This window comes from Erithacus rubecula (assembly GCF_903797595.1).
Source record: "Erithacus rubecula genome assembly, chromosome: 2".
NCBI classification, from domain to species: Eukaryota; Metazoa; Chordata; class Aves; order Passeriformes; family Muscicapidae; genus Erithacus; species Erithacus rubecula.
The window spans coordinates 79,978,051-79,991,227 of record NC_136685.1 but is presented as its reverse complement, the minus strand read 5'-3'; the positions used below and the strand labels follow the sequence as shown (position 1 = coordinate 79,991,227).

The window sequence follows — 13,177 nt, the reverse complement described above, 5'->3', positions numbered from 1 at the left end:
AGTAGGAAGCCCCAAGGACAATCTGAATAAGACCATCACAGAAGGAGTTAGATTGGAAAAGACCTCTGACTCCAACCTGTGATGAAATACCACCATGTCAACTAGACCATCACACTGTGGTCCACATCATCTTTTCCTAAACCCCTCCAGGAATGGTTACTTCACCACCTCTCTGGGCAGCCTGTTCCAATATTAGACAACCCTTCCAGTGAAGAAATTCCTCCTGATGCCCAAAGGCACTCCCATTTACCCCAACACGCCGCAGAGCAGCCGGGCGCGGTGCCGGGCCCGGGCCAGCAGCGCCCTCCCCAGCATGGCCCCCGCCCAGCCCGGCGGGCGGTGCCCTGCGCATGCGCGGCCGGGCGGGGCCGCACCATGGGCCGGCGGCGAGCGGGGCCCAGCGTGGCCCGGGAGGTGAGGGGGGGCGGCCGGGCCGGGCCGGCGGGGGGCTCGGAGCCGCGTCCTTACCGCCGGCGTGTGGTGTGCTTGCTCCTGCCGAGCCCCTGGCCAGTGCCGTGCGGGGCGGTCGGGCTGTGTGTGCCCGTGGGGGTGCTGCGGCGGGCCGTTCACTGCAGCCCGTTGTGTGCTGCTGCTCCTTGAGACGAGCCCAGTGGTAAAGCAGCGTGTTAGGGGCCTGTAAATCACAGCGGGGAGAAGGGGAAAGGCTAGGTCTTAACAGTGTCCCTACCTTCTAAAGCTGCCTTTTTATGGTTGTGCTTGGGTGTTTCGTCTCTCTCTCTCCCTCCCTGGAGATTGCACTTGTGCTTGAGGATGACTCCTCTTGGGCAGGGAGGTTGGAGCAGATGACCCACTGTGGTGTTTCCAAGCCTTACCCATTCTGTGATTCTGTGATCTCCTGGGTGCCAGGAGGGCTGCTGGTAAGCTCTCTTGAAGCTTTGCATCTCTGTTAACGAACTGAGTTGTGTTGGTTAAGGTCTCTCTGAAGCATTTGTCTTTCTGGCTCCTGCACTGTTCAAGTCTGTGGGTTTGGATACTGTGGGGACAGCAAATCCTGAATGCTCCTCACAAATGGCTGCAATGGGGCAGAATTCATTCAGTGAATCTCACTGGTCACCTCTCTGCCCTGAAGTCTTTTCAGGTGAGCACATGCACAACAGACCAAGGGCACCAGAATGGAAAGGCCAGGGAAATGGCAGAGCGTGTCATATATCTGTCATCAGATAGTAACTTAAAGGTGAGTGTCACAGAATCCTTAGGGCTGGAAGAGACTTCTGGATATCATCTCCTCCAACCCCCTTGCCAGGGCAGAGTCACCTAGAGCAGATCACACAGGAACATGACCAGGTGGATTCTCAATGTCTTCAGGGAGGGAAATCCCACAGCCTGCCTGAGCAGTCTGTTCCAGTGGTCTGCCACCTTCAGTGTAAAAAGGTTTTTCCTCACATTGAGGTGGAACTTCCAGTGTTTTAGTTCACAGGCATTGCTCCTCATTCTGTCACTGGGCACCACTGAAAAGAGTTTGGCACCAACCTCTTCAACCTTTAAGATATTTTTATGTATTGATGTATCTCTCATCCTGTTGTGTGGAATGGGAGTTGGGTTTATGGTTTTCTGATGTGTTTCAATGGTTAGGCTTTCATTAGAGAAACACAGTTCTGGGCACTCTAACCCAAGTATAACCACCAAAGGGAGTCCAGAAGGGTGTGCTGACTGTCCAGGAATCTCTTGGTGAGCCTACCAGAGAGAATTGAAGAGTGACTTTTTTTTTTTTTTTTTTTTTTTTTTTTTTTTTTTTTTTTTTTTTTTTTGCTGTTGTTGGTTGTGATTTGAGAGGTGGTAGACAAGAAGAGTTGAGAATGTAGGGTCTACCTTACAAAAAGAGAGGTCTCAAAATGGCTCAGCCTGTTAGGGACCTGCTGTTCACAGCATGAAAAGGGACTGGTTCTAGCTGCCACAGAAAATTCCTACAAAGTGTTTGAGAACTTGTAGTAGCTTTAGATTAGATTTCAGGGTTTGGGGGTTTTTTAGAAGTTTTCATGAAGGAACATACTAGTTTTGAAAGGATTGTAGAAACTACTCTTTTTTGTGCGTTGCAGGTGAAAATCTTTGTATAAAGACATTGCTACAAATAAAATTCTTTCCACTTGTAGTAATGAGAACACTACTGAAGAGAGGTTAGGGAGGAAGAAAATAAAAATCCCTTTAAGCCAAAGGAAAGAGGGCTGTATTTCAGTGTGCATTACAAGATTCATAATTTAAACTTACTCTATTTAGTATTACCTTCTGAGCTGTTATGATTGTTAAGAAAACTTTTCAAATTAGTCTTAATATGACCTGATGCATGACTACCTTTGAAAGGCTTCATCTAGGCAGAGTCATGCTTGTTTAACTGAAGTCATGATGCTAAATGAATGCAATTTTCTATATGGACACTTATCAGATTAGCTTGCACTTACAAATTCCAGATGTAATTTATATGATCTGGTTTAAATAAATACAAATGGGTCTCCATAATGTTGTGGTGGTTTAAATTCATGCCACTTCTTTCATATTGGTCTAGTCTTTTGACAGGCAGCCCTGTTGACAATGCTGAGCTGCATAGGACTTGCTTGACAAAACTCATCAGGAAAATGAAACTGACAAGACGGGTCTATTTTGTACCAAAATAGTGAAAATGGAATTGGCTCAAGAGATTGACACAGATCACCAAAGGTGTGAAGAGCTACGTAAGAAATTGCTAAGCATTCCAGGTCCTTTGAAGCTGGAAACCATGACTCAAAGGGATCCAGTATAGGTCCACATCCTCTGCATGCTATTTGTAGCTTTAAACAAAGGATGAGCATACAGTGTCAATACAAAGTCAGGGCTATCAAATGAAACCAGCAGCTGACAAGCTCAGAACAAACGGGAGGGGTTGGTTCTTCCCATAACCTGCTGTGAAACTTCTTGCCAAAGGAAATTGTAACCATTAAAAATATACTTGTGGCTCAAGCAACAACTGAAAAAAAAAATCAGAGAAGCAGAAAAGTACATTAAATTAAAGGCAGTGCTTGGTCAGCAAAATGTCAGGCGTGTATTTCTAGAAAGTATTGTTACATGTGTTGCGGCTTCTGACAGGGCAATGGCTGATCCGTGTCTATGAGAGAACATAAAGAATAGGGAAAAGGCCGACACAGTTCATACTCAGTAAAGCTGTTCTTGCAGAAGTTTTCAAAAATCTGGCTCACATGCTCTGTGGTCAGGTCTGTGTGTGGTCCTGCAAAGCTGCTGGTCTGGCCTGAGGCAGGATGCACTGATTAAGAAGGTGGTCACTGCAAGGCTGAGGGAAGGAGGTGTAGGTAGGATCCAGCCTTTCTTCCTCTAGCAACACAGAGTTGTTCTGCAGGAGACATCTTAGACTTTGCTGGTGGATCATCCTCTGCTGTGAATAGTTTGCCTGGTAAATATTTCCAAGCATGCTGTGGGCGGAATATCTGTGAAATTATTTTCCAGCATGCAAAATGATTCCAAGAGCATGGAGAAAATGGAAGTGTGTCCATGAACAGCAAGTTAGCACTTGAATTTAAACAAAATTTTTCTCTGCTGGACTGATTTTTAATAATCCAGCCAAATTTGTGGATGCAGAAACCATTAATTCTTCTGTGAAAGAACAGCTCAAGTGTGCTGGCAGGTGACAAGGCATGTAAAGACTGTGCAGGGAAGTTTTTTTTTTTCTTTGCCCCCACCTCTTCAGTTGGCTTTGATCTGTTTTATGAGGGTCAGAAGATGAAAACCTCATTACCTAATGCTGTTGGATGTCGACGTATGTGTGATATGGCTCTTTGCCAGTATCTTAATTAGGGAATTCATAAAAGCGGAGGGTGGATGCCAATTCTTGAAAAGCGCTTTTAGCCTTTCTGCTAGAAAGAAAGCTTTCATTAATTTGCTACAAAATGTATTAAACGGGATCCAGCTCAATTCTGTAAGCAAAGCTGCTTCTTTTTCACTTCTCTCTGCCTTTATGTGAGCCATTTTGGGCGCCCTGCCCAAGATGGTCCCAACAAATGAAATTTGTAATAAGCATGTAAGTCCGTTTGGATTGAAATCCATTCCGGGTCTCTCTGGTTTAAAAAGGTTTCCAGATCATGAGCAAGTGTTGCCAGAACTCAGCAAAAATAGCTGATGCCTTGTCATACCTGTGGAGCAAAGGAGGCATCTGGTCTTAGATCTCAATGTGCATCGAAAACTGCTGGGACTTGACTTTCTGGGTGTCCCCTAAGAAGCTTCAGAAGGGCAGCCCAGATATGCTGCCTGAGTAGGAAACATGTTTCACTCCCTCTTTTTAACTGGAACTGCTTAAAGAAGCTGCTGTGAGTGAAATCCTGTGTCCCTGCTGCCATCTGTGTGAACCTTGAGGAGCTGTCATGTGAGCTTTCTGCTTACTGCATTTCAGCTCTGTCCCAGAGGATCCCCTTCAAGGAAAGGAGAGCTAAAGAGGAAGGGTTCATCTTTGCAACTTGGGAGGCACTGTGCTGAGGTTGCCACTAAAGAGATAAGGCAGTGTGAAGTTCAGTGGTGGTTCAGCTAAGCAAGCTTGGCTCTTTGTTTTCCTGTGGGCTTCCAGTGTGCCCAGGTATGTACCCAGCTAACCTCGTGTATTATTTAGTAGGAGGGAAAGCTTTCCATCCACAGCAAGCTCAGGTGAGCACCTGCTTCTAGGATTGCTCTCCTGGAGAGCTAGGTGTAGTAGGGAATTATGGCAAAGCCCTACAGATTTTCATGTGCTACAATTTTACTGACTATGAGTTTGAAACTAGGAGTTTCCTCAGCAGCTCAGAGAGTAATCAGTAGTTTTCAGGCATTACTCTGATGTTTTCCTGTGCTTATTTTCTGTTTCTTTCTTTTCTCCTGCAGTGAAGAGTTACTCGGATGGCTGAGTTGCCAAGAGACTCCTGGTTGCAGGAGCAGATCCTAAATGCCAAGCAAGGCAATGGCATTGACATATCAAGATAGTGCTCTGTCCATAGTTTGGGTTGGTGTCTGAAGCTTCTTACTTAAATGAGCTGCCTTCAGGAGGCAGATTATATTGTCTTAATTTATAAGTGGGGAAACTGAAGCACAGCGAGTGCATACCATCTGTGAAACCCCACTCTTGTCCTTCCTTATAACACCTAATAACCCAGGCTAGCCAGAAGAAAAGAAGTAGTGAGATTCTGAAATAAAAGTATTTTGTTCATTCAGCAATCTGTTCCTCCTTCTTTGCTTTTTTTTTTTTTTTTTTCCCTGGTTTCTTTCCCTTGTGCCCCCAGCTCAGCACAGCTGATGGTGCAGTTCTGGGGCATGTGGTTTATTAGCAAATTATTGCTCTCCAGCAGGGGACCCAAACTTGGGTTTTGATTTAAGAGCAGTAAAACCAGTTGAAACTTTAAAGTATTATGTGGAATCTGGAGATTTTTAGTCAGCAGAAAGTAAAAGGATTTACGAAGTTGGGTAGAATATACACTTGTTAAGTCTCATGAAATGAGGGAAGTATGGGCAGGGAATATACTAGTGAGAGCAACTGCCAGCTGAGCAGGAGGAGCAGGCATGGAGGAGAGGATTGGAGTGCAGTAGCATGGATAATTTAGTGGTGTAGTTGGCAGTTGACTAACTAAAGCTCTCATTAATTCATTAATACATTATTTAACATTATTTTTAAATGCATTTCCAGAGAAGCTGTGGTGCACTGTAATAATTTAACAGGCTAAGGAGGAGCCAGGTAACTGATGCTGAAGCATCTTTTCCTGTGTGTGCACATAAATGTTTCCAACACATAAGAGAGTAGAAACAACCATTTTCAAATGGTAGGAACTGGTGAGGGAGATGGTAATTCTTAAATTTGACTGGACCAACACTCCATCTTTGCTGTACCTGCTATTAAATTACTCTGCTATTAAATTAACCTGCTGATAAGTGTGGTCAGAGCTGGCCTGGGTGAAGTCCTTTCTTGGCCCTGAAACAGACTGGGCAGTGCATCCTGCTGCCTGAGCTGTAGTGGATGACATGGCAATGAGCAGCTGCAGTCAACATCCTTAACTGGCACAGCTGGAAATGGAGGAGGACAATGATCCTCATCCAGGCAAACTCAAGCAATGCCAAACACAGAAGTGCTATTCCCTGAGCTTTGGGATCAGGTAATATGCCTTGGTACTCTCCTTGGGCTCAGGAAACTGATTTGCATGTGCCTCTAGGGAGTTTGGCATCTTGAGCACTGGCAGAGTTGCCTAATAACCCAAGACTTGAAAATTGCTATCTGATAAATCAAAGATTTATTTCAGTCTTGTTATATGTGTCCCCCTGCCCAGCTCTGCTCCTTCCAGACTATTTACCTGACTGGTTAAACTTCTTTTCATGGACTGCTTTATGTTAAGCCTCTTCTCTCCCATCCTGCTTAGTTATTATTCTTGCCTGCCTTTCCTGAGCAGAAGGTGTGAGATTGTTAATGAGCTCATTAACAGGAGCTGATCAGAACAGAGCTGATCCCAAAGCAGCAATAATTAGGGATCACTACCTTTGATTTTGTTTCCCTTATTACAGTTTAGGAGTGTGTTTGTGCTCTGGGCTGCCTCTGAGGCTGGTGTCCAGGCAGCTCATTCCACCTTAACCCGGGACTGTGCTGCCTCTTAGCGTCTGGTGTGTGAAGGCTCCCACCTCAGGGAGGCTGTGCTGCCAGCCCTGCCTTCCCTGGAGAACAGCCACTGCAGGAGTGCTGCACTAAGTAGCTCCAAAGAGAGATCATTGCCACTTTTGTGCACCGAGGCTGTTTTCTTTCAGACTAAGTTGTTGTATTCATATTGTCTGATTAGACCCACTGTTTCTCTGCTGGAAGCAAGCTTGAAAGACAAAGTTTTCCTCGAGATGTCTATGCTGTGGTTGCCAGGCAGAAGAAGGAATGATTCCCAGAATTGTTGCCCATGGTAGGATTCCCTCCTGGGCAGTCTGTTTGCACACAAGGAAATGAACCCTCCTGTGCTTAGCTGTGGTTACTCCCTTCCACAGGAAGACACAGGGGTGGCTGCTGAGATGCTTTGATGAAGAACCAGTGTTTTTCTTCATGGAAACATGTTCCTGCCAACACTTGGTACAGGTTGAAGGAGGCAATGCTCTTTTGAGCATTCTGTGCAGACTCTTGTTGCTGTAGTAGACTTAGTGGGTAAAAAAGGAGGTATCCCTTTGTTCCCTCTTCACCCAACCAGACAGCTGAGGGTGCTTTGTAGATTTCTGCATCCATTCGCAGTGCTAAATCAAGACCCTGTCCTTCAGGCTTTGGTTTAGGCTAGTGTCTCTCCTTATCCTCTAATTGCATAAAAATACCTTAGATCACACATTTGCTTGTGGACCCACGTGCAAAGAAAGTATAATAGGCTGGAACAGGATCAGATCCTAGCAAAAGGGTGCTGGCCAGCCACACAATAGGCAGTGACAGGGCTGATTTGGCTGTGTCTGGGGTGATAATTGTACAGTTGTCTGGGCTAGAATACAGAGAGATGATGACCTCTCTGTGCTGTGATCTCTACACAGATCTAGGGTTCTTCCCTTGATTTGGGGAGAAAGATTGGCTGAGCTGCCACTATCTGAGTGGGAATGAATCCATGTAAGCTGGGAAATGATGGTGACTGGTATGGTGTTTTTCAGATTGATGGATTGGAGGAGAAGCTGGCACGCTGCAGACAGAGCATGGAAGAGGTGGATCTTAAGCTGCGCAGGGAGAAACTCAGCCCTGAAGGAAGGTATTGCTGACCAGCTCCTTTCTCAGCTGTGTGTGTGCACTTCAGCTTAGCTGTCATGCTGCAGTAGGACTGAGCAAGGACTCTTAAAAGGGTGGGGATGTATGATTTCCCCATGACAAGACTCTCTTCTCACAGCTTGGAGCTTTCTTGGGGAACTTGCCTCTCTGAGAAATGCAGTGATATAGAGAGCTATATCTTTTTAACAGCCTGTGCCACAACCAGACATGTAGTGCCTGAAACTTGCCAGTTCATGTGCAGATCTGGCTCCTGGCCTGTTATGAATCTGCTCTGTTAGTCTGGCAAAGGGTTTTTGCACAGGGCTGCTCAAGCCTTGCAGAAGCCACCCGGGTTCAATCAGGGAGATGTGCAGCGACTACTACTGAGGGCCAAACCAGGCTGGGATCCAGCTGCAAAAGCAGCTGAGGGAAGATATCTGTGCCTGTGTTGCTAATGTGTCTGGATGTAGAGATGCATTTGACGCACTAGCTTTTCTTGGGAAAGTTAAGAGAGACAGTTTCCCTGAAATCTGTGTTGCTCTAGAGGCAGCAACTGTTGGCTTCTAGAGCTGGGACTCAAGCAAGAACTTTGACCTGGATTTTGTAGCAGACACAGGCAGAACCTGCTGTGTTCTCTTGAGTGTGAAGCTAGAGATTTTAGATCTCTCAGCTGATTCTCAAATGTGTGTGCTTGAGGACATTTTTTCAGTCACTAGGGTCCTATTGCTCTGCTCTGAGCAAAAAAAAAGGTGGGGAAGCTGTCATAGGCCCTGGATGTGGTCCTGATGATCCTGGTGTTTGCTCTACAGTACTGTCCTGTAGAACCCCATTAGAAGTGATCATAGCAGTAGTGATGTCTCCATCCCCTGATACTTATCAGGCTTAGTTTAACTTCTTTTTTAAACTCCCCTTTGCCCTGCCCCCTCCTCCTTTACTGGAGTTTTATATCCCAACCCGTATTGAGACAGGGTCCTGTCTCTTCCTGTCCCTCTTCTCTGTAGCTTCTCATCTCGATCCTTATCTGGCCTAAATTCTTGTTTACTGTCTTTATTCTTTATCTAGTAGTTAGGTGGCCAACCACCAAACCTACAGTTGTGATAACTTGACAGGATGTGATATATGATGGTTGCTGTCTGAAATACAGGGCCTAGAGTAAAGAATTATGAATTGGGATTCTTGGGGCCTTCTATGAATTTTACAACTGCTATGGAAATAGAAACACAACTTCCATTGTCCTGTTCCAGTCCCTTTGAAAAACCCTGGAGGGAAGGTACTGTGATCAAAATTATCGATTCAGTTCATAGCACACAAAGAGTAGTTCTGCTTTTCCACTTTGAAGTTCAGTTGTCATGGTTTCTTCATGTCTCATTCTCAAAGCTTCTTCCCTTGACTCTCTTCACAAGGCAAATTTCTAAGTAGCAGCTTCAGTCATGTTGGTAAATCTGTCTTCTCACTTCTTCCTGGCTGCTCTCCACCTTGCCTTTTCCTGGTTTTCTTTAAGAGCCCTTTCCTCTCCTGACGTAGCTTGCTTTCTTGCACTCCCTTGCATTTAACTAGCTGTACAGATAGATTTAGATCTTTTTCCTCCTACAGGTTGTTCTTGCTGTGCCCCAAGGGAAACAACAAACTGTTACACTTGCTGCCTTCTCTTAACCAGGAGATAATTTGTTAGTGCATGTTTATTTATGTGCACAGTCTGAAAGGACTGACTGTGTCCTCACTGCCATAATGGAAACATTGCTGCTTTCAAGAATTTTATTTTGCATTTATATTTTAAGCTGCATATTAATTAATCATCTTGTGCAGTTTAAGACAAGGATTGGGTTGGCCTTAGTCTTTACTGTTATTATGAGTCTTCAGCCTAATTAATTCACTAGTACTGGGTTTGGAATGAGCTTGTTTCTTGAGTTCACAATTTCTGTAAATTAGATACCTCTGACAGAGGGGTCCCAGCTTCAAATGGTGAGAAGAATTACTGTTCCAGTGCTAAGCCTGATGTAGTGAAGGGACAGGATCCTCCAGAGAACATATAAGGACTCTGCCCCTTCCTGTAGCTGTGTCAGAACTTCCTGCCTCACCTAGGGGGGCCTAGAGTAGGGGACTGACCCAAGAGCCCTTTCTAGCTGTTTGCCTACACTGCTCTTCTGAAAGGAGAGATAGGAAGTAATTTGGGGGAAGGAAAAAATAATCTAAAATGCTGCATCTCTTCTCTTGCGCAACTGGGTATTTCTAAACTGTCACCCTTTCAACAGGGAGGGGTGAGGGGTTTATCCTCTGAGCAGATATCTCCAGCAGTGGGGACAGTTTCTCTTCCATCATGTAAGCAAAGAAATAGGCTGTGTTGTGCCTCGCAGGTAATGAACTCCTCTTCTCATTACAGAAAGTCACTGGAGAGAGAGCGAAACTTACTAATGACCAAAGCTGACAACTATGGTAAGAGCTTCATTAAAAATGGTCCCTCTGGGCAGGACGGGATCAGTGCTGCAGCTTAGCTTTGTCTTCAAGCTCCTGCCACCTCTGACTTCTGCCTTTGAATTTAGCTTCAACCAAAGGGAGCTAGACTAATGGAAATGTAGTCAGCATATTATAATAGGAGTCTGCATCCTCCTACTTGAGCTGTATTTCCATAGGGAAAAAAACAAGCATCAGCTAATGAAGGGGAGAAAATGTCCCCTCCACATACCCCCAAATTACCAGTCCTTAGATAATCATAGCTAACAGATTGGCTTGAGTAGCTTTTAACATCCCTCCCCACAAACATTTTTTTTCCTAGTAGAGGCTTGCTAGGCAAGAAGGTAACTGCTATCAGGAGTGTAGCAAAGTATGCCTTCCTTGGGGAAGGTTCTTACTGCATCAATTTATGAGGCCACTCAGCACAAGGGCATAGTGATTCACACAGATGTGCTACCTGCAGTTCTAGAGAGCCAGGGTCTTTCCTTGATGCAGGTCCTGCTGTAGACAGAATGAAAGTCTCTGAGATACCCCACTTGACAGCATTTCCATTCCAACTAGAGGTGCTGCTTTGCACATCTTCAGGCTCCTGGTATTGATCAGTGTGCTACCTGCTTGGCAGTACTCTGCAGCTGTGCAAGCAGCAGAGCTCACACAAGGGAAACAGGCACAAGTATTGTTTCAGGTCTAGAGGGTTAAAAGCTGGGGTATGGCCAACCCTCTAAATTTGAAATTATAATTCATGTTAGAGGACTGTTTCCAGAAGACTAACAGTTACTTTGAATGGACTGAAAGCTGTTCCCTAAGGGCTTACCACTAGAGACAGACAGAAAATTGCTACCACCCTTTTACCAGCTAGCAGTCAGCCATCCCTGCTGGCTTGTCAGAGCAGTCTGACAGCAGCTCAGACAGCAACAGCCTCACCTAATGGTGACATCACTGCTATGGCCTGATTAAATCTTTTTGTATTCCAGCTGATGCACTTGAGGCCATGAACTGCAGCTGCTGACAATGGCATTGTCAGCATCAGTTCAACCTGGCACTGCAGTGCATGGGGTTATGTGACCCTGTCACCTCCTTTGTAGCCTTGCAGATTCAAGCAGATTGCTCCGTGGTTGCATGAGAATACTTGTATTCTGTGAAGAATGGGGCAGAAAAAACAGCTAAAAGTCTCTTTTGATTACCAACACCACTTGGGGAACTGCTGAAGGTTGCCTGTGCAAACTGTAGAGGCAGTAAGCTGTGCAGCCTCTGCAGATGAACTGGCAATAAAAGCAGGCTGTCTCTGGAGACAGTCCACACCCAACCTTACCCATCAAACACTTAGTGTTGTTTGGTCATGCAGTGTGTAAGGCTGGAAGCCTCACTGCTTGCCTGTACCTGCCAGCAAAGTTTTGTGGAACAGAACTAGCAAGAGTGGGGTTCTCATCTTTGGTAAACAGAACCAAACAGAAATGGAGATCGGCAAGACTCCGTACTTGAAGTAGCCACTGTATTCCTCTCTCTGCATCTGTTTGTCTTAGGTAAACAAGGGTGAAGGAAAAATCTCTAAAAAGCCTCAGACCCCAACAGAGTCTGAACCCCAGGTTCAGACCTTTTCCACACTGATCCTTCTGAGGTGTAAGGAAACACAGATTCTGCAGCATTCAAAGGTGGCCACAGTTGTATTTAAATTTTAGCACTAGAAAGAGCTACCAGGCTGTTACATCTAGAAGATAGCAGAGATAGCTCTCTGCCCTCCTGTCTCATTCATTCTCTTAGGGAATAAGCAATTATTCTAATGACACAGTCTGTCCTTAGCAGAGGCCTACAGCAATGTCATTTGCCAACAGGAACTGGTCTGGCACTTAAGTATTCCCAAGCACAGCTACCACAAGTGTCAGGATGAGAGCAAATGAAAGAGTTCCTGCTAGTTTAGGTAGTTACTTCCCATTCAGCACATTCTATAATTGGCAGCTTTGCATACTGCTCTCAAAATTTTTGCTTGTGGCCAAGGTAGCTTTGTGCTTCCAAGAGAGTTTTGAAAGCTGCAACATGAAGAACCTTTACAGGCAAGTCTTTTGTTTGTTTGTTTCCCAGAGAAAGAACTGAGTGTGCTTCGTAAGGAAAATCGCAAGAATGCTTCCCTTGCTGTGGCCATGGCACTGCTGATTGCTCTTATTTACGCCTGCTGGACAATGTGATTGCACTCAAGACTTCTCCCTGCTGAACAGATGACTCCTGCAAGGAGCTCTTCCTCCTCTCACCATTGTGCCTCCCCCAAGGGTGAGGATCAGCATTTCAAATTACTGTTCTTGTTTACTGTCTCCAAGCCTTGTTGTAGGGAAGATTTTTCTCTGCAAATTGAGGACAGGAGACAAACCAGAAATCACAGCACACTTGCGCTTGGAAATCAGGTCAAGCAGAGCTCAAGGTGGTGCCATCTCAGCCAAAACAGAGTCAGGACCATCCAGCCTGATCCAGGAAGGCAACATATTCTCCCTTTTGAAGAGGACCTTGGTGATTGCAGACAGGTGCTTTCTGCTCAGCCCAGTTGGACTTTCTGCCCACACCAGGTAGCTCTTGTGACACAGTCGCAAACTAAAGGGACCAAGCTCTTGATTCAGTGGATAATCTGTAGGTACTGGGATGTTTTTTATGTTCCCAGAACTGAGCTAAAGATGCTTCCTCCTCCACCCTGACTTCCAGGACCAAAGGAATCCTACCTCCACAAAAGCAGATGGGATGTAGGTATCTGTGCAAGCAGGTAGCATTCACATTGAGATCTGGGTGCTTGGGCTGTGAGCTGATCTGCCTGTCTCTCCAGTGCATCAGAGCTTGGTAGCCGTTTTGTGCCTTTGAGAATCAGCATTTGCAGAAGACCATGTACTATCAAACCCCAGAGATGGCAATGCTTCTGTAGAGCTTTAAATAAAATAATTTGACCTTTTAATTTCCTGTTATGTTTATTTGGTTGGGGTTTTTTTTCTAGTTCTGTTCTCTTTCTCAGCCACTGCTTTATTTTCATCCTGCTATCTCCCC

General features: G+C 45.3%; 1 protein-coding gene across 2 annotated transcripts; it reads left to right on the top strand.

The window, feature by feature from the left end:
- Positions 1–347: 347 nt before the first annotated feature.
- CCDC167 (coiled-coil domain containing 167) lies at positions 348–13,088 on the top strand. Of its 2 annotated transcripts, none has more exons than XM_079298389.1 (4): positions 348–414; positions 7,615–7,709; positions 10,086–10,138; positions 12,236–13,088. In XM_079298389.1, exons 1-4 carry the CDS (start codon positions 376–378, stop codon positions 12,337–12,339), a joined length of 291 nt encoding a protein of 96 aa, XP_079154515.1. In that variant the 5' UTR covers positions 348–375; the 3' UTR covers positions 12,340–13,088. The 2 variants fall into 2 exon arrangements, with proteins under 2 accessions (XP_079154515.1, XP_079154514.1); XM_079298388.1 differs by lacking the exon at positions 348–414 and adding an exon at positions 4,594–4,972.
- The last annotated feature ends 89 nt before the right edge of the window (positions 13,089–13,177 follow it).